The sequence below is a fragment of the Astatotilapia calliptera genome, chromosome 18, assembly GCF_900246225.1.
Source record: "Astatotilapia calliptera chromosome 18, fAstCal1.2, whole genome shotgun sequence".
Taxonomy (NCBI): domain Eukaryota; kingdom Metazoa; phylum Chordata; class Actinopteri; order Cichliformes; family Cichlidae; genus Astatotilapia; species Astatotilapia calliptera.
The window spans coordinates 12,934,993-12,958,036 of NC_039319.1; the positions used below are offsets into that span (position 1 = coordinate 12,934,993).

Here is a 23,044-nt window from a genome sequence, read left to right on the forward strand (position 1 = left end):
ACCAGGGGGATGCATCCTACACTTAAGGAATTACTGATTATGTTCTCTCCTGAGAAAAGTCCCACATGCACATTCCAACGTAATTTACTTGATTTCATGAAATTAACATCTATTCAATAAAGAGAAAATCCTTTCGATTTTACTTATTTTATTTACTTTGACAGAAAAACATCTGTCCTAAGCGTCAGTCGATGAAGTGGTGGCCTCCCTTGCTTGCGGCGATGGATCATAAATCTTGTTAAAGAAGGAGAAGTCAGATTCAGTGCCATGTTGCGTGCCCTGAAAAGAAACATATTTAAATAATCTGATAAAAAAAAACAAAAAAAAAAAAACAGGATTCCTGTTACCACATCATGTTTACTTACATCTATTCTGCAGTCATACAGGTCAAACATTGAGTTCTGGTTAATCGCATCGTCATCGTTCACAAATAGCTGCTGATTCCTGACCACAAAGTACAAATGTTATTGAACATCAAAAACGAGCAATCATTAATGTGCACCTGATGTTGAATCCCTAATCACTGTTGTTAAATTTACATTTTATTATGATTTTGGTTCAGCATAACAAGGACGATGAAGATGATGATCCCAGCAAGAACAATTAGCCCAACTGCAAGGCCGACAATCATACCTGCACACATGATGAATGCACATTCAAACAGATGACTGTTTTTCCAATATTTAATTTTCTGAAAGACGAAGCTGACAGTATTCAAAGATGTTCTTCTTATCAGTGAAGGCAGATAAAAGCACATAAATGAGCAGCACTGTCTGGTCATTGTTTAGTCAAATACACACTGTCCGGTGGAGGTAAACATATGGGCTCAAAATGGGGTCATAAATATTTTGTACTTGTAAATCGGTTTTGTACTTGTAAAAAAGATTTGTATGTGTAAAAAAAATTTGTGCATGCGTAAAAAAGATTTGTATGTGTAAAAAAGATTTGTGCGTGCATAAAAAAGATTTGTATGTGTAAAAAAGATTTGTGCGTGTGTAAAAAAGATTTGTGTGTGGACTTAGCCCAAAAAGACCCCTGCAAGTTACAAGTACGAATTTTGACCCTATTTTTCTTCCTTTAAGCTGATTGGTCAATGTCATGTCAATCACAAATTAAACAATCCAATCAGAGAACAGATGGGTTTGACTGTCGGAGGGGCATTTTTTTTGAACTGCAGGTCCTTGAAGGGTAATCTCTATATAAATATCCGATAGCAGTTAGGTCCCCTTACTTTCAGCAGCTGTTGAAAGGATTAAGTTGTGGTATATCAGTGGTTAGAAATACCATTATTACTTTAGGATTAGTTTAACACAACGTCAGGGCTGACCCGGGACCATTGCTGTGAGTCACAGCGCGCAGCATAAAAGTCCTTTCACATCAGACGCATCGGATGTGCTGCTAATGCTAATTGCTAACTAAAAGCAAAGGATCCAGAATTTGCTGCTGGCTGCTGAGCTCTGTGGGTTTTTGCAGCAGCTCTACCTGCACTAGATGCACCTGCTCCTTGTCGTTTTTATCTCTGACTTTATGTGAACTACAAGAGTTTGTGGAGGTTTTTTGCTGGTTCTTCAAAAGTTCAATAAAAACATGTATGCTAATCCATAACGAAGAAAGCTTTGTAATGAAGACTGTCATTTCCAAAACACTGGCCCGCCCCCCCCCGCGTCCGCAGCGCTGTCCGCAGCGCTGTTGAAAAGGCTGTGGAAGTCCCTGTATTAAACACGTAGTCCTGTGACACAAAAATCACCAAACTCGGACGACCACAGACTGTTTTCCTTCGTGGTGATGAAGGTAAACGCTGGGTTGGCATGTAAAAGGGCATTTATTCCCTTCAAAGACCTGCAGTTCAAAAAAAGCGCCCCTCTGAGAGCCAAACCCATCTGTTCTCTGATTGGATTGTTACATTTGTGATTGACATGACATTCACCAATCAGATGAAAGGAAGAAAAATAGGGTCAAAATTCGTACTTGTAACTTGTAGGGTTTTTTTGGCTAAGTCCACACACAAATCTTTTTCACGCACACACAAATCTTTTTCACGCACACACAAATCTTTTTCACGCACACACAAATCTTTTTCACGCACACACAAATCTTTTTCACGCACACACAAATCTTTTTCACGCACACACAAATCTTTTTCACGCACACACAAATCTTTTTCACGCACACACAAATCTTTTTCACGCACACACAAATCTTTTTCACAAGTACAAAACCGATTTACAAGTACAAAATATTTATGACCACATTTTGAGCCCATATAGATCGCGACACAGACACTAAGAAACACAGGGCTTAAATACTCAGAGGGAGCAATCAGGAAATGAGTAACAGGAGGGAAACACAGCTGGGGCAAATCAGAACTGACGAGACCAAAGAAGCGTAACCTGAACACACTGAGAAAAGACAGAGACCTTCAAAGTAAAACAGGAAACACATAACACAGACTGAACAAAGACACAGACTCACATGCAGGCACTACAAAGGGAACAGAGACGTGGGACCAGGGCAGACACAAACACTGACTGAACACGGGGATATAGGAACTTAGGATACACATAGACGCGAACTAGACAAGGGGATGCAGGTGATAGGGGAGACAGAGCCATTAAAGAAGACAGAGACATAAACCATAAGACAGAACTCAAAGAAACCAAAGACTAGAAAGTATACATAATATAATAAACTCAAAAACCCTGGGTCAACGACCCAGGCATCCTAACACTAACTTCAAGCTGCCAAAATCAAATGATAAATATTCGTGACCCATTTAAAGTATCTTGATTTGAACAATTGGGAGTAAACCTTGCTTGGCAGTCTGTGCTATAAAGTGCAAAAGAAGAAAAAAAAAGAGACAGTGTCTGCCCCAAATATTAATGCAAGTAGGTGTTTTGCTATGGTCATTTGGGATCATATGTAAACCCACAAATAATTTGTCATTTTTTACATAAGAAAAGCATTTTTCCACAGTACAAGAAATTATTTTCTTCTAGTTTTCTATGAAAAAAATAGTAAGACGTATTCATGAAGTTACAGTTACCCTTATTGTCAGAGTGATCAATGGAAGGCTCTGTGTAGCAGCTGCCTGGGATGATGGTGATATCATCAAGAGCAACATCCCCACCTGCCATCCTGCCTCGCTGATACACAAACACAAACTGTGGCAAGGAAAGAGAGAGAAGTTTAAAGGTTACATAAATATCTAAAAAAAAACATGAAGCAGACTGTAGCGAGGCAATGTAGCTGTCAAATATATACTGCTGCCCACCTCTCAGCTCACACAACTGTGTACAAATCACATAAGAAGAATATTACTTCCATGCAAAAACAAAATTATGATCCAGACTGCTTAAATTAAAGGGATTGGTATATCACTGTATGGGTGTATATGAGTGCTCAATTCCATGAATGAAGTCGGTGAGTCGCAGGTTTAACAAAAGAACTGACAAACAATCTGTAATTTAAATGTAAATAAAGTCTTAAAGCCCATAAATACAAGTGCATTTACAGCATGTATGCCATCGCCTATAAATTCAAACGTTTGCTCCTGACATCTGTCAAAATTCCCAGACAATGAAGGCTTTGAGAGAAAGTGAAATACTCAGCCACAAATTATATAAATCCTCAGTAAACCCATTCAAATACATAATCTCTTAAGTGCTGCTTTTAGTTTAATATTTCAGTGTTTTGTTAATGCTGAGGTTCATGAAGGGTTTGCATAAAAATCCTTGTCAGACCTTCTCTGCATAACTGAAATTAACATTTTGTCCATCCATAAGTAAAATTATCATTAAATATTATAAAGAACCAACTGAGAAGAACTGTTACGCATCAAAGAGCAAAGTTAAAACACGAGGAGCAATCAGGTCATCAAATGTTCATCGCCTGATAACGACAAAAGCAGTGCAATACACACGTCCACGTCGTGACGCTGAATAAGATGAAACTGAATAAGTCATAATTTTAAATATATACCATAAGAATATAATATTACAACTGTAAGTGTTAAAACAAATAAATCAAACGTAGTGATAATGCAGCATTAATTTATATAGCAATTACTCTCTAACAGAAACATTTTCATGTGATGTGGGGCCCTGGGATCCACATCTGAAAAGCACATAGTTTAAATCCTGAGTCACCAGGACCTGGGTTTGTTTACATCCATAGGTACAAAGTGGGTAACCACTGTACAACCCATACCCCTATTATTATTATATGTATATATTTTTTTAAAATGGAGTAATTTTAGACTTCTAAAGTCAACTCCTGCCTTTGTTGACAGTCATCATAAAAATTGGCTAATGGGCTTTATCAAAAAGCAGTCATAAGAGTTTTTGTTCCAAATGTGTTACTTGTGTCCATCTGTGAATCATTTCTCTGTAATGGTAAGTAATCTGTAATGTAATCTGCTGCAATATAAAATCAACATTTCATTTTTCACTTTTATATTTTGTGTATTTCTCCACATGAAACTTATCACAAGCTCAGTAATACCCAAAATGCTTCATCATGCGTGACAGACACATTTGCCATCTGCCACTTTTCTCCCTTGTTTCCTGTTTCAGTCCACTTCAATAGGCCCACTTCATCACCACCAGCCTGCATTTTCCTGCAAGACAGGATGACACCCATTTATTTTATGTAATGCAGAAAATTTCATTCGTATAATAATATTGTTTAATATTAATGATCTTCAGACAGAAGTATTTACCTGTTATTTATATAGACACGGAGAGTCCCAACATGGTTTCCAAACATGTGGTACCAGAATGTGAGACAGTGCCCTCGTGTGGAGGGCTGTAAAACATCACTGACCAGGAAGGATGAGACTCCCCACTCACCCACAAAACTGTCCACGTAAACATAGTGACCTGATGGAAACACAGCAAGCACATTCAGATTAACAATAGCAGCCAGTGTCATAAAGAACTGTGATTTCAAACAAGCATGCATATCAAAATAATGAACGACAAAAGAATTTCCCTCAGGATAAATAAAGTTCCTCTTATCTTATCTTATCTTATCTTATCTTATCTTATCTTATCTTATCTTATCTTATCTTATCTTATCAGATGGTATACTTCCTTTAGGCCAAACACAGTCTACCGATGACAAATTATTCTATATAATCAATTCTGTCTCTATGCGGAACCTTATTGGCGAATAAAACTGCTACAATTAATATTTATATTCTATTTAGAATTAATCTAATTCATCTTTTTATATATCTGGAGTCTATCATAGACTCAGGCAAGTAAGAACTCCTCCAGGTTCCTCCAGGACCAAAGGAGACCCAAAAGAGACGTAAAAAAAAAAGTGAATGTTAGATTCAAGAACATCAGGTTAATGCAAACATTGAATAAACTTAGCTCTATATTTTCTGATTGTGTAAAAAGTGACCTCCTGCTAACAGTTTTGTCGTCTGGTTTACAGCTTGCTTCTGCATTAGGCACCGAGCCAAGTGTTTCATGCATGAAATTTCAAACAGTCAGCGCTCATTTGCTATTTCTCACGAGCCAATAATTGTAAAGTGCTTTATTCGCACAATGATTCTTTATGAATGCTGCTTGAGTTACTCATGCTGTACAGGGAGTCCAGAATTATTAGGCAAATGAGTATTTTGTCCACATCATCCTCTTCATGCATGTTGTCTTACTCCAAGCTGTATAGGCTCAAAAGCCTACTACCAATTAAGCATATTAGGTGATGTGCATCTCTGTAATGAGAAGGGGTGTGGTCTAATGACATCAACACCCTATATCAGGTGTGCATAATTATTAGGCAACTTCCTTTCCTTTGGCAAAATGGGTCAAAAGAAGGACTTGACAGGCTCAGAAAAGTCAAAAATAGTGAGATATCTTGCAGAGGGATGCAGCAGTCTCAAAATTGCAAAGCTTCTGAAGCGTGATCATTGAACAATTAAGCGTTTCATTCAAAATAGTCAACAGGGTCGCAAGAAGCGTGTGGAAAAACCAAGGCGCAAAATAACTGCCCATGAACTGAGAAAAGTCAAGCGTGCAGCTGCCAAGATGCCACTTGCCACCAGTTTGGCCATATTTCAGAGCTGCAACATCACTGGAGTGCCCAAAAGCACAAGGTGTGCAATACTCAGAGACATGGCCAAGGTAAGAAAGGCTGAAAGACGACCACCACTGAACAAGACACACAAGCTGAAACGTCAAGACTGGGCCAAGAAATATCTCAAGACTGGTTTTTCTAAGGTTTTATGGACTGATGAAATGAGAGTGAGTCTTGATGGGCCAGATGGATGGGCCCGTGGCTGGATTGGTAAAGGGCAGAGAGCTCCAGTCCAACTCAGACGCCAGCAAGGTGGAGGTGGAGTACTGGTTTGGGCTGGTATCATCAAAGATGAGCTTGTGGGGCCTTTTCGGGTTGAGGATGGAGTCAAGCTCAACTCCCAGTCCTGCAGCCAGTTTCTGGAAGACACCTTCTTCAAGCAGTGGTACAGGAAGAAGTCTGCATCCTTCAAGAAAAACATGATTTTCATGCAGGACAATGCTCCATCACACGCGTCCAAGTACTCCACAGCGTGGCTGGCAAGAAAGGGTATAAAAGAAGAAAAACTAATGACATGGCGTCCTTGTTCACCTGATCTGAACCCCATTGAGAACCTGTGGTCCATCATCAAATGTGAGATTTACAAGGAGGGAAAACAGTACACCTCTCTGAACAGAGGCTGTGGTTGCTGCTGCACGCAATGTTGATGGTGAACAGATCAAAACACTGACAGAATCCATGGATGGCAGGCTTTTGAGTGTCCTTGCAAAGAAAGGTGGCTATATTGGTCGCTGATTTGTTTTTGTTTTGTTTTTGAATGTCAGAAATGTATATTTGTGAATGTGGAGATGTTATATTGGTTTCACTGGTAAAAATAAATAATTGAAATGGGTATATATTTGTTTTTTGTTAAGTTGCCTAATAATTATGCACAGTAATAGTCACCTGCACACACAGATATCCCCCTAAAATAGCTAAAACTAAAAACAAACTAAAAACTACTTCCACAAAATTCTGCTTTGATATTAATGAGTTTTTTGGGTTCATTGAGAACATGGTTGTTGTTCAATAATAAAATTATTCCTCAAAAATACAACTTGCCTAATAATTCTGCACTCCCTGTATAACTGAACTCATGGCCAGAGATGGGCAGTAACGCGTTACTTGTAATTCGATTACTTTTTTCAGGTAACGAGTAAAGTAAGGGATTACTATCGCAAAAACGGTAATTAGATTACCGTTACTTTCCCGTAAGCACGCTGTGTTACTGCGTTACTAAAACCGTGATTTTTTTTGCGAGAATGTTTCATGACAGTGACGTAAGCGAGTGCGACGTTCGTGACAACAGCTGTGTGCAGATCAACAAAGGATAATATATCGATTGTGGGAGAGAGTATGAGTGTGCAGCGTTTAAAGCGTGGAAGTACTGACCTTACTTTGAGTTTGATTCCGTAAAAAGTGACAAAAACATTAGTGTCCGTTGTGCGTGGGAAGAAAACTTCTTTTTACAGCGAGAAAAAAAACCCCTAAACTTCCAAGCAAGCACCGAGTGCGCAACCACGTAATGGGAAATTCACAGAGAAACTCGCGGATTCTTCCACTGACCGCTGTGGCACACCTGCACCAGGGTAAACCTCCGCCTACCGCAGTCCTGCTTTACAGGTGAAAATAGAGCAACAGGGCTGCTAGTCTTTGATTTTATTTATTTTCTACTGTGTTTCACTTGCATCTATTTGAAAGACTGAGTGTAAACACAAAAAAATATTTTATTTTATGTTCTGGAATGTGCAGAAAATAGGTTTAAATGTTAAACAAATTTCTTCCAGTCAGAGAATTTTACATATAATTAAATTTTTGCTTGATGCATAAAGTTAAAAGATTAAAACTAATAAAACAAGTTTTAAATAGAGACTTTTCCATTTGATTACATTTTGTATGATGGATTATGCAAAAAAAAGTAGAATTGGGCTGAAAGAGCTATTGCTTTATCACCTATTCAGGTTGTAAATCGTGCTTTTAAAAAGTAACGAAGTAACTAAGTAATTAATTACTTTTGAAAATAAGTAATCAGTAAAGTAACGGGATTTTTTGGGGAAGTAATCAGTAATTAGTTACTGATTACATTTTTCAAGTAACTTGACCAACACTGCTCATGGCAATTGTGTTTTTTGTGCATCTGTAAAGTCTACTTTTTGTCTCTATCCGGTATAGTTACTACCTTGTGTGGAATTAGTAGTGTGATCCACACTGGGTCCTGTATGTGGGTTCGGGGAACCACCACTGCCATGGAGCCAGTCTCCCTGGTCGACTCCTTCACCCAGGTTGCTCCAGCTACACATTGTGTCCTCAAAGTCACAAAATCCACGAGGAGGACACTGATTATCAGTCAGCTGTACATCATCAATAGCCATGTCCCCCTCCTGTGTAGGGCCGGCCTTCACACCTTCCACCACAATCTGAGACACAAAGCATGTACACCAGATTTTAAAAAATCTTAGTGGAAGAGTTATTTTAGTGTTTTTTTTAAATATTTTTGTATCATTTCCATGACACTGCACTGTTGTACACTCAAAGTAGTGTTACCAATTAATGTGCCATAATTTTTGTCTGCCCAAGAAAATAAACTCTCACAGTAATATGTGTTTATGCAGTTTTATGTGATCAGGTTTTGAAATATTGGTCTTCTGTTTTTTGTAGATTACTCTAATTCACCACATTATTACCAGGAAACACTTTAGTGTTTTCGGAGAACAATTAGTGCATGCGTTTCAACTCCATTTTACAAAAACAACTCTTTTTTCTACACAACACAAAGATTAAATGAAAATATGACACCTCTTACATTATTTTGAATATTTACAGATGTTGTTTAAACACAGTCAAATTAAGCAGCATATGAAAACAACATAAAGGAAATGGCTTACAAATATATACAGTTGTAGTAATGAAAAAAAAAACACTCCCAGAGTTTACTTGTGTAACAATACCACAATGTAGTGGAAGTGAAAGTACAGTGTCATCAAAAAAAAAGAACAACCTCAGTGGTGAGTAATAATACTGATTATGGGGACATAATGACCCACAGCAGGGTTAAACCTGTATTAAAATGTACTAATATTTTATAATTACTGAATTAACAGAAAAGCATTAACTATGTTTTATATTAGAATAAGTGTGTGTGTGAAAAATTAAAAATGTATTTAGACACTGTACTGCTTTTTTGTTGTTGTCTGTGCATCTATTTGTTCACACGTGTTTATTTATGTAACTGTTTTTGTGCCTCTGATCAAGGCACTGGTTTACAGCTGGAGCGCTGCCCTCTGCTTCTGTATGTACTGAATACACAAAACTAATTTTCTCACTGGACTAAATAACTTATTTATGACTTAAATTGCTCTGTTCACTAGTTTGGATGGATCTTTGTGACTCACTCTGTAAGGATGAAGCCGAGGCAGAAGAGAAGCCCGAGCGAACCTCCACAGAAGGCCCTGGTCTCCTGTCTGAGAGAAAATCAGAGCTTCCTTCCCATCTTCACTTTGCTGGTAAACATTTAGTGTCCCCATTCCTTTGCCATACATGTGGTACCACAGCTGCACGCAAGATCCTTTGTCTGAAGGACAAAAAAAATCACATCTGAACTGTTTTGGCTCTGTTTGAACGCAGGCCCATGTCTGCATTATATAAAAATACTGCTGAGTCTCTCACCCGCTGGGTACAGAGGTGAAAACATTGCAGCTTTCTGGCCAGCTCGGTCAGTAGACGATGAAGGCAGGTAGAAGTAGTGACCCGTAGGTGTGCTGGTGGTGTGATCGCTCTCCGGTCCTGTGTAAGGGTTGTGAGTATATCCCTGATGTCTGATCCACTCAGAATCACTGGCTGCTTGCTGCTCCCAGTTACAGCTCCCATCCTCAAAGTCACACAAATCTGTACAACATTATTACATTTTAACTTAATCTGAGGACATTAGACATGACAGTTTTTGATTAACACTGTAATATCTGTTGCAGTTAATTAGCTCCCTGTGCATTGGATAAGACTAGTTCTGCTGCAGTTTCAGTGAGCTGCTAAACTATTTTGTATTTTGGTCAGAGAGCTCCTGTTTGAACTCTAATAGAGCAAATGAATGAAATTGGAGTCTAAACTTAAGTAAACATCTCTTTGGAGCCAAGGGGTGGATGTTGGGATGATGGAAGTTTGAAACATCAGAGAGAGATGCAGCTGACAGAGGATGAAATAGAAATTTGACAGCTTCCTCACAAATTTTGGAGGGCTTGTTTTGGTATCTGGGGAGAGGAGAGTGTGAGGCAGGGCAACTTGAAATGCCCATGTGAAGTACCTGGTATGTTTTTATACACTTATTGCATCATTTTTTAAATGAATACTTGCAAAATGACTATTACGCCCCCATTTAGCATTTTATTTGATCTATACAGTTAGTAAACTGAAAAGGAACAATATAATTACTTAACATGTGTGGCAAAAAATAGCAAATAACAGACATTAATGTGGTTGCTTGGAATTTTTATCATTTTCAGCTCCATTACCAGAAACAGGACATGCTCCAGGACTCAAGGAGATGTCATCAATGGCTATGTCTCCAGCCTCTCCCCCCACTGCTGCCTCCAGAACAACCTGGTGGACTTTCTGCAGGTTCACATGGCTCTGAACCTGCAGCCACTCATCTCCTTGGTTTCCTGATTTTTGCCACACCTACAGGAAAGACAGAATGTTGATTCACTCATCCCAATAAGGATGTGAGGAGGATTTTTGCAACACAGTGTTATGCACTGTCTGTTAAGGTTCTCAGTGTTATGCACTGAAAGTGTGCATCTTGCATTCATTATGCCATGCATTAATGTGATTTTGCAATCAGCATTTCACAAGAATGTGAAAAGTATAATAACACAGAGAAAAACACAGTGGAAACAGCCGCAAATATTTCTCAATCGGCCACACAGACGTTTTTTTCCCTTTTTTTTCCTGCAGTAAAGGGAAGTAACGTGTCCAGACTAAAACGGCATGACTAACAAAAAGAAAAAAAAAAACCTAAGTGGCCTTCTTAAGGCCTCTGCCATATTTTTTGGCGTTCACTGGATAAAATAAATTGAGAAAATGACTAATTTCATGCATATTTTTACCAGAGTTTTCTCTAAGGGATCAGATGTTTGCAGGAACATCTTGAGGGAACCCACAGTGGCTCCAAACATGTGGTACCAAAATGAAAAACAGTATCCTTTTTCACCAGCAGGTGGAAGCAGTGAAGACTTCAGCTGGGCTGAATCACCCTTTATGCTCGGTGAGGAACTCTCGATGTAAAGGTATTTCCCTGTGAAACAAAAACAAGACAACTTCAAGGTCTCAACCTTTTAATAAAAATAAATTTGCAACTTATGTCCTAAGCTTGCATATGTGGCATGTGAGGAGTGATGCTCCACTTTCACATTGTGTCACACTGAGCCATAAAAGGTTTAAAGAGAGAATTTTAGAAACCAAAATTTGATAAATGCTAAAGGTAAAAAGAAATAGACATTTTGTAAGACTATAATTTTATGTATCATGCCACTGCTTCAAGCAATACAATACTATTTCTTTTTGGTTATATAGTCCCAAAAACTAAGCTAATGTTTATAACAATTTATGAAAACTCCCCAGTTAATCAATTTTAAGCTTTAACTGTGGAATTAAGATGCACCATCTTGCAGTTAGTCTTGCAGGATTTGTCTTTTATGTGCATTCTGCCATTTTGTGATGGACATTACTCAGTCTGTCCTGTTCACTCAGTTCTACTTGTTATAATGTCAACAGTCAATTTACATTAATGGTCTCTTGTGGTTACAGTGGCTGATGCTCAGCAAAGGTTACAAAGGCCAGCCTTGATGGACACAAGGCATCTGGCACTTGCATAAATATACAGACTAGCATAATGAAAATTTAGCATGAGGTAAAAGGACCTTTGCTGCTGGTGTGGTCTCCTGCAGGCCCGGTGTTAGAGGTTTGAGTGGGACCTGCCCCGCTAAGCCAGTCCAGCTGATCCTCAGCCCCCTGAACCCAAGCACACAGACCATCTTCAAAAGAACAGCCAAAGGACGCCAGAGCTGAGAAGGGAAGGAAAACAAAAATAATCCTGGAAGTCTGAACATGGCACAAAAATGGATATAAAATGATACATGCACCACACTCATTCCCCTACCTCTCATGTCATATATTCACTAACAGTCACTTTGAATTAACTTTATTTACCTGGAGGTTGGTAGGATTTTTCACAGTTTAGGAAAGAGATATCATCCACAGCAACAACATGAGAAGCAGCTGCATTATTCATGCCACTGAACAAAACCTGGTGACAAAAATGGTCAGGCACTTTTTAATGATTAGTATTTATTATTATATGAAACTCATTTGTTCTCATTGCTTCCTGTGTACATTTTTCATTGTTGAGAGGAGGCAAAATCAAACACCTTATAAGGCTGCTGGTGCAGGCCGAGAGGCAGATGCTCCGGGCTCCAATGAGAGACGGTGCTGTGACTACGTGACCACAAGATTGCTTCACTCCCTCCAGCTTGCTGCATAAGCACTCTGAGTGACCCAGCGCTCTCTGCACTGATGTGGAAGTGAAACCTGTGTGTAGGAAAGAAGGAAGGAAGACGCAGAGAGAGCGTTGGATTGGGAAGACACTTGCATGGTAGAAAGAGGGGAGGGGAGCTTTGAAGCATTGAGCAATTCATACACGGACATATCCATCAAATATATCCATCAAAATAACCAGGTTTGACGCGATCATTTGTCTGCGCATCACTGCTTACCGAATCTGGCAGTAGGGGGACGAAGGAGACAGCGGGGGACTCTGGAGTTGAGCTTCACTCTGTGTAGACCCCTTACTGAAATTAACTCTCATGTAGTAGCCTGAGAAAAACAGACACGTGGTGATTAAACACGCTGTGAAGTGAAGCTATGACAATAACATCAATGAACTACTCAATAACAGCCACCTGTGTCTGCAGTGTGATCAGTGGGTGGCTCAGTGTTGTTACTGGCTCGCTGCCTCTGCCACTTGCTCTGTCCATCGCTAACATCAGTCCATCGGCACTGATCATTCTCAAATGTGCACGGACCTGAAGGGTTCAAATCAAGAGATGTAACACTGCTGTGGAAATCACTCACTCGAGAGAAGTAAACTGCTTTTAAAAGATTTTGTGTTGTATGCAGGTGCGTCAGTCAAAGGAATTTCTGCTGATAAAACAGTCACAATATTCATGGTCATCACGGCCAAAGAAAAAACAGGTGCTGGGCCCAAACACAAGCCTCAAAAGAAAGAAGAGCATAACTGATCCAGTTTTCTCCTGTTAAAGGCATACAATTGGTTTTGGTGGCAATTACAGTGCTGTGAAAACGTTTTGCCCCCTTCCTGAGTTCAAAAGGCAGTTTTGATGATTTCATTTATTAAGGGAATAAAAGCTATGCAAACCTACTAGTCTCCCATATATGAAAAGTACTCACCCCTTAAACCTAATAATTGTAAGTCACCACCCTCGGCAGCGAAGTGTTTGCGATAACTGGCAATGAATCGTTCACATTGCTGTGGAGGAATTTTGACCCACTCTTCTTTGCAGAATTGTTATAATTCAACCACATTGGAGGGTTTTCTAGCACAAACAGCCTATTTAGGGTTATGTCAAAGCACTGAAATTGTCATCAAGGCTTACAAATCACAACACTGCATAAGTGTGCGAGGACTTAAATTTCTTCTTTCATTGGCGCTGAAATTGCACATGACCTGTTTGGGGATAAGTGTGCAACTCATTTCTATGCAGAGTCCATCTGTATCTGATTTCTTGCGCTTATGAAAACTTTCCCAACTATTCCAGTGCTTCTTTTTTATACAGCACGGCTTAAAAAAAATGAATATTTGTGTGACGGAGTGACCCGTCTCAAGGCAGAGTCCGCTGAGTATGGCACCGCCACCATTAGATCACCACCATTAGTTCGATTTGGCACCCGGGGCGGCGTATCTTTCTGACGACCGAGTAGAGGAATAAAAGGGGTGAGGAGCAAGTTGTCAGCCGCATCGGGGGTGGCTAGATTTTGGTTCCCACTTACTTGTTAAGGGCGTCGGTCGGGGAGACGTGCGGGGGGATCGCCAATCGTGCAGGGTGACGCAAGCCGATGGTATGGGGGTGTGGGGTTTAAATAATGAGTTCACGTGTGTCTGGACCGTCATGAGAATGGCCTCATTACGTGGGCCGTTAATGTGTATATGAAGTCGGGTAGACTTCTGGGAAATAGTTGAGAGCCTGTATCAAGGTATATGTTTTGTGAGTGTATAATGAAAAAGAAATTCTGGGGGAGGGAGACGGGGATTAAAGTTAGAATAAAGAATTGGTGGTGACGCCAAGGGGGAGGGGTTACGGGATATAAGAGACGACGCCGGATATGAAGGGGGGAGTGTGTTGTAACATACAGGCTGTGTAGCGTGGCTCTCAGTTTTATGTCTTTGCAACCATCTTTTTATGCACTGGGGAGGCCGCTTCAAATAAAGTATCCACACTAATACCTTACCGACTACGCCTGTGTTTGTCCGGGAGAGGTCTGGAAGGGGACCCCGTGACATATGGTGTCAGGAGTGGGATGGCTAGTCGGAAGAGGAAAACGCGCCTCCCAGCGAAGCGCACAGGGCTGCGGTCCCAGCAGCATGAGCTTCCGGGGGAGAAGACAGCAGAGGAGCTGGCGTGGGACACAGTGCCGGCGTCATCTTCTTCAGCAGAGGAGGAGGAGATTTCCGGCAGGATTGGTCCGGAGTTGCCTACAACCTCGACCGCAGCACGTGATGGAGAACTGATTGCGATGATGAGGGACTTCCTGGCGGGACAGCAAAGGAGAGAGACGGTGTTATTGGCAGAACTCAGGGGGCTGAGGACCGTTCCCTCTCCTAATGCGCTGTTGCCGGCGGATTCAGCTAGTCAGCAGAGCTCAGGGCAAGTGTTAGCGGGAGCTAGCACTACGGCCGCTACGGCTACACCGAGCACGGTAACAGCGAGTAGCCCCAGGATGGTGCTGCCTACCCCGGCCCGGCAGCGAGAATACCGGCCGTCGTTGCTGGAGGAACCGGCTCGCCAGTCCCTGGCAACGACAAGCAGCTTCGACCAGACGGGCGGAGAGTGGAGGCGATCGGAGGGGCCAAAGATTCCACCGTACCAGATGGGGGAAGATATTGAGAACTATTTGTTGCGCTTTGAGCGAGTGGCCAGAACCTGGAGATGGCCGGAGAATGAATGGGCCTGTCGGCTAGTTCCGTTGCTAGCGGGGAAGGCGTTGGAGGCCTATACCGCAATGGATGAAGAAAGAGCCCACTGTTATGAGGATTTAAAAGCTGCCTTGTTAGTTAAATTTGACATTTCCCCGGAGACATATCGGCAGCGGTTTCGCTCTAATATTATTCCACCTGGGGAGAGCCCCACCGAGACGTACTACCGGCTGAAAGGACTGTACCGGCGCTGGCTTCGACCAGAGCAGCATACGAAGGACGAGATGGGAGAAGCGATTATTTTGGAGCAGCTAATTCGAGTTCTTCCAGGGGAGGTGAGGACCTGGGTGAGGGAGCATGAGCCCGCGGACGGACTGGCCGCAGCCAAGTTGGTGACGCAGTATTTCAATGCGCGGAGAGGAGCGGCCCCGGTCCGCTCAGCTGGGACGCCACAGCGATCGTCCCCGCAATCCGCGGGTCTGCCGAAGCGGGAGAGTAACCCCGAGCCATCCGGGGCCCCCAAGGTATCCACTCTACGAGGAGCGGGTAAGGACTTTCTTTGTTATTACTGCCAGCAGCCCGGCCATAAAGCCTCGGTGTGCCCCATCCGGAAGGCCAAAGTCACTGGGGCCTGCTATGCACCTCGGCTGGAGGCGGAACCAACAAAGGTCCAGCCAGCTGAGGGGCAACGCTATAAAACTGTAAGGGTAAATGGGCAGCAGGTTACTGCTTTGCTGGACACTGGTAGTTTTATGTCATTAATTAAGCAAAGCTTGGTACCAGTGAACTGTGTGGACTATAGTCGACAAGAAGAAGTGTTATGTGTGCATGGTGACAAACATCCCTACCCAAAGGTGGAAATAACAGTGACTATTAATGACCAGCCATATTTATTGTCTGTTGGGGTGGTACAGAATTTGCCGGTAGAGGTTATTCTGGGGATGGATGTGCCTGTGCTTATGGATTTGTTGCAAGAAAAAGAAGAGCGGGACACAGAGACAAAAGGGAGGGAAACGGGGAATGTTCAAATGAAGGTGTTAGGCCCAGTGGTCACTAGGGCCCAGGCGAAGGCGGGATGCCAACCCCTGCCAGACTTGGACAGTAGTCTGTGCGAGGGTGGCACGAAAGGGCCGAGAAAATCTCGTCGCCAACGCCGCTTTGAGAAGCAGCTATGGTCCCAGGGACCGGGCAATAAGAACATGAAATGGGATGTACCTGAAAATATTTCTGTGTTGCAAAGGGAGGATGAGACGTTGGAAGTGTTGTTTGCTAATGTGCCTGAAGGGGGAACAGGGAAATGGGGAGGAAAAGAGAAGTTTGTGGTTGAGAAAAATGTGTTGTATGCAGTTGATGGGGACCACCAGCGGCTTGTGATCCCTGCTAGTTGTAGACCTCTCATTCTGCATTTAGCTCATACCCTCCCCTGGGCAGGCCATTTGGGTCGCCAAAAAACCTATTTACGGGTTAGTACGCGTTTCTTTTGGCCGTCAATGTATACGGATGTACAGAAGTACTGTCGTGCATGCCCTGTGTGTCAGAAAACTTGCCCAGCGCGCAAATCGGATCGGGCTCTGCTACAACCCTTGCCGGTCATCTCTATCCCCTTCCGTAGGGTAGCTATGGACATTGTGGGTCCGTTAGTAAAAAGTGGTCGGGGTTATCAGTACATATTGGTGGTGTGTGATTACGCGACCCGTTTCCCAGAGGCGTTTCCGTTGCGAGCGATCACAGCCCCTAATGTTCTGCGCGCACTGATACAGTTGTTTTCTCGGGTGGGGATACCTGATGAGATTTTGACCGACCAAGGGACTAACTTTACGTCGAAGTTAATGCAGCTCTTCCACACTCAGTTAGGCGTTTCGGCCATCAAGACGTCACCGTACCATCCACAGACAGATGGGTTGGTGGAGAGGTTTAATCAGACTCTCAAACGGATGTTACAGAAGTTTGTGTCAGACACGGGAAAAGATTGGGACCAGTGGTTACCCTTTCTTTTGTTCGCGTATAGAGAGGTTCCACAGGCGTCCACGGGGTTCTCCCCCTTTGAGTTACTCTATGGGTGGGAGGTACAGGGGCCGCTTGATCTCGTTCGAAAGGGGTGGGAGTCTTCGACCGTGGCTCCAAATGAGAAAGGGGTGGTGCAGTTTGTGCTGGAGATGAGAGAGCGGTTGGAGCGGTACCAGGCCGAGGCCGAAGCCAATCTGCGGGATGCTCAACGAAGCCAGAAGATCTGGTATGACCAACAGGCCCGGCAACGTGAGTTTCAGCCCGGACAAAAGGTGCTGTTACTTCTCCCTTCTTCCAACAGTAAACTGCTGGCGAAATGGCAAGGGCCCTATATCGTGCTTCGCCGAATGGGACCAGTGACGTATGAGATCCATCATCCGGGAAAAAAGAAACCGAAACAAACCTACCATGTGAACCTCCTGAAGGAATGGGTGGAGCAGCCCCGTCCGGCTCCGAGGGAGGCACTGATGGCCAGGGTGGTGCAAGGAGGAGGACAGAGTGAACTTGAGCAGGCTACGAATCCAAGGTCTCCGGTATTGACTCATCTGACCTCACCGCAGGCTGCGGAGCTACTGAAAATTCTGCAGGAGACGCCTTCGCTGTGTTCCGTTAACCCAGGTCGGACTACCTTGGTTGAACACGTGATCCGGCTAAAAGAGGGACAGCCCATCCGGCAACGGCCCTATCGGGTTCCGCAACACTTGGTGGAGAAGCTGCGACAGGAGGTGGAGAAGATGCTGGAGCTTGGAGTGATCGAGCCGTCCTGCTCCGAATGGTGCAGCCCGGTGGTCATTATCTTCAAAAAGGATGGCTCTTTACGCATCTGCATCGACTTTCGAAAGCTAAATGCCATCTCCGAGTTTGATGCGTACCCCATGCCGCGAATTGAGGATTTACTGGAGAAGATTGGGGCTGCCCAGTATATCACCACTTTGGACTTGTGCAAAGGCTACTGGCAGGTGCCACTGGAGGAGACGTCGAGGCCGTACACTGCTTTCAGGACCCCTGCCGGGCTCTTCCAGTTTACCGTGATGCCCTTTGGCCTACATGGGGCACCGGCTACCTTCCAAAGGCTGATGGACAAGTTGTTACAGGGCTGTGACGGTTATAGCGCCGCCTACCTGGATGATGTCGTCATCTTCAGCCACACGTGGGAGGAGCATATGCAGCATCTGTCGGAGGTCTTGGGAAGAATTCATAAGGCCGGGCTGACTCTGAACCCCTCGAAGTGTGAATGGGCGCGGCAGGAGACTCGCTACTTGGGCTACCAGGTGGGACGAGGAGAGGTGCGACCGCAGCTGGATAAGGTGGAAGCTATCCAGAATTGTCCTCGGCCTCGCACCAAGAAGGAGGTGCGGGCTTTCCTGGGACTGGTTGGTTGGTACCGAAGGTTTGTGCCCCAGTTTGCAACAATGGCGGCGCCGCTGACGACATTACTGGGGAAGAACCAACGAAATCCGGTCATATGGACCGCAGCATGTGAACAGGCGTTCCAGGGACTGAAAACTTGCCTGTGTTCGACCCCCGTGCTCTGGAGTCCGGACTTTAAGAAGCAGTTTTTGGTCCAGGTGGATGCCTCCAAGAGCGGCCTGGGAGCCGTGTTGGTTCAAGGGGACCCGGGCGAGGAGCACCCGATCCTATATCTGAGCCGCAAGCTGCTGCCGCGGGAGACCAATTACTCGACGGTGGAGAAGGAGGCTCTGGCGATTAAGTGGGCGCTGGAGAAACTCCGGTATTACTTACTGGGAAGAGAGTTTGTGTTGGAGACTGATCATCGGGCGCTTACCTGGATCCAGTCCATGAAGGATCATAATAGCCGACTTACACGCTGGTACCTCTCACTGCAACCTTTCAGGTTCACCATCCGGCACAGACCAGGTACGCTCAATGTGGTGGCGGATTACCTCTCTAGGTTGCCGCACATCGCCAACCTCCGGGGGGAAGGGGATGATGTGACGGAGTGACCCGTCTCAAGGCAGAGTCCGCTGAGTATGGCACCGCCACCATTAGATCACCACCATTAGTTCGATTTGGCACCCGGGGCGGCGTATCTTTCTGACGACCGAGTAGAGGAATAAAAGGGGTGAGGAGCAAGTTGTCAGCCGCATCGGGGGTGGCTAGATTTTGGTTCCCACTTACTTGTTAAGGGCGTCGGTCGGGGAGACGTGCGGGGGGATCGCCAATCGTGCAGGGTGACGCAAGCCGATGGTATGGGGGTGTGGGGTTTAAATAATGAGTTCACGTGTGTCTGGACCGTCATGAGAATGGCCTCATTACGTGGGCCGTTAATGTGTATATGAAGTCGGGTAGACTTCTGGGAAATAGTTGAGAGCCTGTATCAAGGTATATGTTTTGTGAGTGTATAATGAAAAAGAAATTCTGGGGGAGGGAGACGGGGATTAAAGTTAGAATAAAGAATTGGTGGTGACGCCAAGGGGGAGGGGTTACGGGATATAAGAGACGACGCCGGATATGAAGGGGGGAGTGTGTTGTAACATACAGGCTGTGTAGCGTGGCTCTCAGTTTTATGTCTTTGCAACCATCTTTTTATGCACTGGGGAGGCCGCTTCAAATAAAGTATCCACACTAATACCTTACCGACTACGCCTGTGTTTGTCCGGGAGAGGTCTGGAAGGGGACCCCGTGACAATTTGGCATAAAAAAAAGCCTGAGAATAAAACTATCTTTATACAGTGGATAAACACTGTAAGTAAGAGTGAAATTTCATAATACTGTTTGGTAATATTTACTCTACCATATTTACTGTCAAAATGTAAAAACACTAATAATGAAATTCAGCAGCACCACAACATGCAGGCTTTAAAATGGGATGAATAAACCATTTTAACCATTGCAAAGGAGGAATTATTTTAAGGACTGTCGCAGTAGGCAACATTAGCATTTAGAGGACTACAGAAGTGTATTTTATGGCAGCGTTACTGTTTTAAATGACCTCTCCAACTAGCCACATTCAGGAAAAACAGTGATTAAATGGATTTTTGCCACAACTTTGATAATAACACTTTTTTCAAGACAAACTTGAATACAATATGCAGCTCTCACCACAGCCGGCTTCGTCTTCCCCCTGCGGGCAGTCTAGATGATAGTCACATTGTAAGGTAGCCAGAATACACACTTTTCCCTGTGACTGCCAGCAAAAAAACTCATTATCCTGCATCAGGAAAAAAAAGAGACAAATACCCACTGTGTATTTAGACTTGTTTATAATTTATGTTTCCTAAGTTTGCTATCACAGAAATAAAGTCAGATTCTGCAGCTTACCTGACAGGGGTTTATTGGTGCAGTAGAGGTCAAGTGTGGAGAAGTGGGTGTGTTAGAGGTTGATGGTGGGGCAGAGGTTGACGACAGGTCAGGTAGCTCGCTGTTGTTAGGGTCAAATACACAATCCCTGGAGAAAGATACATCGTCCAGTGCAACCAGACCTCTGAGACCGTCGCCGAGCTCATACCTAAAGACAATCTGAGGATAAAACAGAGATTAGACTGTGGCCTTTTAGCTATTATTCTGCCAGGGAACTGCTCTGATACAACACATAATTATATTGTACATATAAGAAGTATTCATTCGTCTACAGATACTTTTATGCAAAGGCCTCAACAGTCTTCTTGGTCTTATAATTTCAATAATGTCTGTAAGCTTCAGGGATTTAAGGCTATTATTTAAGTTGATGTCTAACAGCATTTATACACACGAGGCAGTGGCTGCCATTCAATTAACTGCTTGTGTCCTCACTAACCTTGCTGCTGGTTGCGGAGGACAACGTAACCTCGGCTCTCTGCCAGCTGTAGCTTTGTGATGCTTCCCTGGTCCATAAAACTCTGTCGTCACTACCGGACCGTAGAGTCCTGGACTGTGCAGTCAGTCGGCCTGAAGCATCATTCAGGCTGAAGTAGAAGAATCTCACCTGAAAGTATTACAACAGTACCGTGAGCATAAAAAGAACGGGCTGACGACAGGATGGTGTTTGCTAAAGAATTCTTGTAGACTCAGCAACCTGCAGGAGTAGTTAATACTTTACTGCAATTACTCAAGATAAGAATCAGAAAGGTAATAAAAATATGTGTAGATAAGCATTGTTATTACTGTAGTATAATTACAGAAGTGTTCAGCAGTTTTATTTGTACTGTGCCCCATAAGTGCTTCATATAGATGCTATTAAATACATCAAAGGTTATTATTATTATCTCCTGCAGTTTGTCAATCTGTCAAGATTTTGCCCCCATCAGCTATTACTATTATCTGTATTAATGAAACCACTGCAGCTTATTAAAAGCTTATTAACTGCCTGCTTTTTCTCCCCATTTGACATTTTGGTGATTTTTTTTATTTTTTAGCTTTTATGGAACTTTATGACATGACTTGTCAGTACCCTAAAAAACACAAGGTGGTGTTTTTCTGTAAACAACACTTTAATTTACATACAGTAAACTCACTTTGCAATTAAAGCTGGGCAATAAAGTTTTGGACAGAATCTCTGATGTCTCGCCACTTGCACTCAGGTGAGTTCCAGGTATAATGTAGTGACCTGTTTGGATAAGACGGAATTAAAAACTAAAATAAATCATAGCATTACTGATTCAAAGCAAAGTTAATTCAGACTTTAACTCTTAGACCTGCATCAGAATTTTGTGTGTGGTCCCTGTGAGGTCCGTGGTGGGGCCAGGCGTCCTCTCCTTTGTGATATGTCCACTCAGCTCCGGGTGTGTCCACATCGCTTGCTGCCCAGGAACACAGGCCGTGTTCGAAGCTGCAGCGCTCCAACACACCTTGTAGCTCTACGTGATTAGCAGATAAAGAAAGAAGTGAATAATTAAAAAAATAAATGTAATTAATACAAAAATTCAGTTTCCAAGTACAAAATCTACCACAGAGCATTTTTTCTTTTCTCACCACAGTTGTTTTCATCAGACCAGTCCCCACAATCATCGCTGAAGTCACAGACATGGTTGGTGTCCACACACACGCTGTTGTTGCATGTGAACACACCCTCAGGACACTGAGGGTGTGGCTCTAATAATAATTTTTAAAAAGATAAAAAATAAATGTCCAGAAGGGACAAAATAGTAAAGAGGACATCAGAGCGCACAGGGTGAGCAGGTAGCCTACCAGGCAAGCTGCAGTTGGTGAAGTCCACATCATCAATAGCGATGTATCCGGGTATATCGAAGGTCCTGGAGGCCTCAAACAGGATGGTGAAGTCCTGAGGTATTCTGCCAATCGTTACTTCACCGTGTTGCCATGAATCTCCGTGGTTACCAGATAACCACCACAGCCTGGTGGTCCTGGATCCCTCCTTCAGTAGCACGTTCAGCTCTTCTGCATCTGTTGATTGATTGTTGCAAAGGTTGGAATAAATTTTTTGAATTGTATTATTTATTTATTTATTTATTTGCTGAAGACATAGATCCTATAAACATACCCTCCCCATACATGTTGTAGAAGAAGTGCAGTATGCAGGTGGTGCTGGCCTGTTTCATAAGGGGACTCTGGAGGGTAGCAGGGCTCATTTGATCACCCTGGTTAGGTTCCACTGCCATATACCAACCTGGAAACATCAGATCAGAACCTACTTAAAACTGCTGATTGTCTACACTTATCTCAGTGTGAAACTGCATAAACACAAGTGTTGCTAAGACTTTCCAAATTGTACAAAAAGACAAAAGCCGGCTGAGATTGTAAGAAGAGTCCAGGTTTAGGAAAAGTAATCTGAGACAGTTTGATTTGACGCTTGGTGTAAATGTATTATTATAT

General features: G+C 43.2%; 1 protein-coding gene across 1 annotated transcript; it reads right to left on the reverse strand.

Annotated features, from left to right (window-relative positions):
- Positions 1–131: 131 nt before the first annotated feature.
- LOC113010779 (MAM and LDL-receptor class A domain-containing protein 1) lies at positions 132–20,450 on the reverse strand. Its single transcript, XM_026149983.1, has 17 exons — positions 20,336–20,450; positions 13,014–13,136; positions 12,828–12,927; positions 12,483–12,642; positions 12,265–12,361; positions 11,976–12,119; positions 11,163–11,350; positions 10,569–10,734; positions 9,730–9,948; positions 9,456–9,634; positions 8,243–8,480; positions 4,718–4,877; positions 4,501–4,615; positions 3,044–3,161; positions 540–633; positions 366–444; positions 132–279 (listed from the first exon to the last, which is right to left on the reverse strand). Exons 1-17 carry the CDS (start codon positions 20,448–20,450, stop codon positions 178–180), a joined length of 2,397 nt encoding a protein of 798 aa, XP_026005768.1. The 3' UTR covers positions 132–177.
- Positions 20,451–23,044: the final 2,594 nt, after the last annotated feature.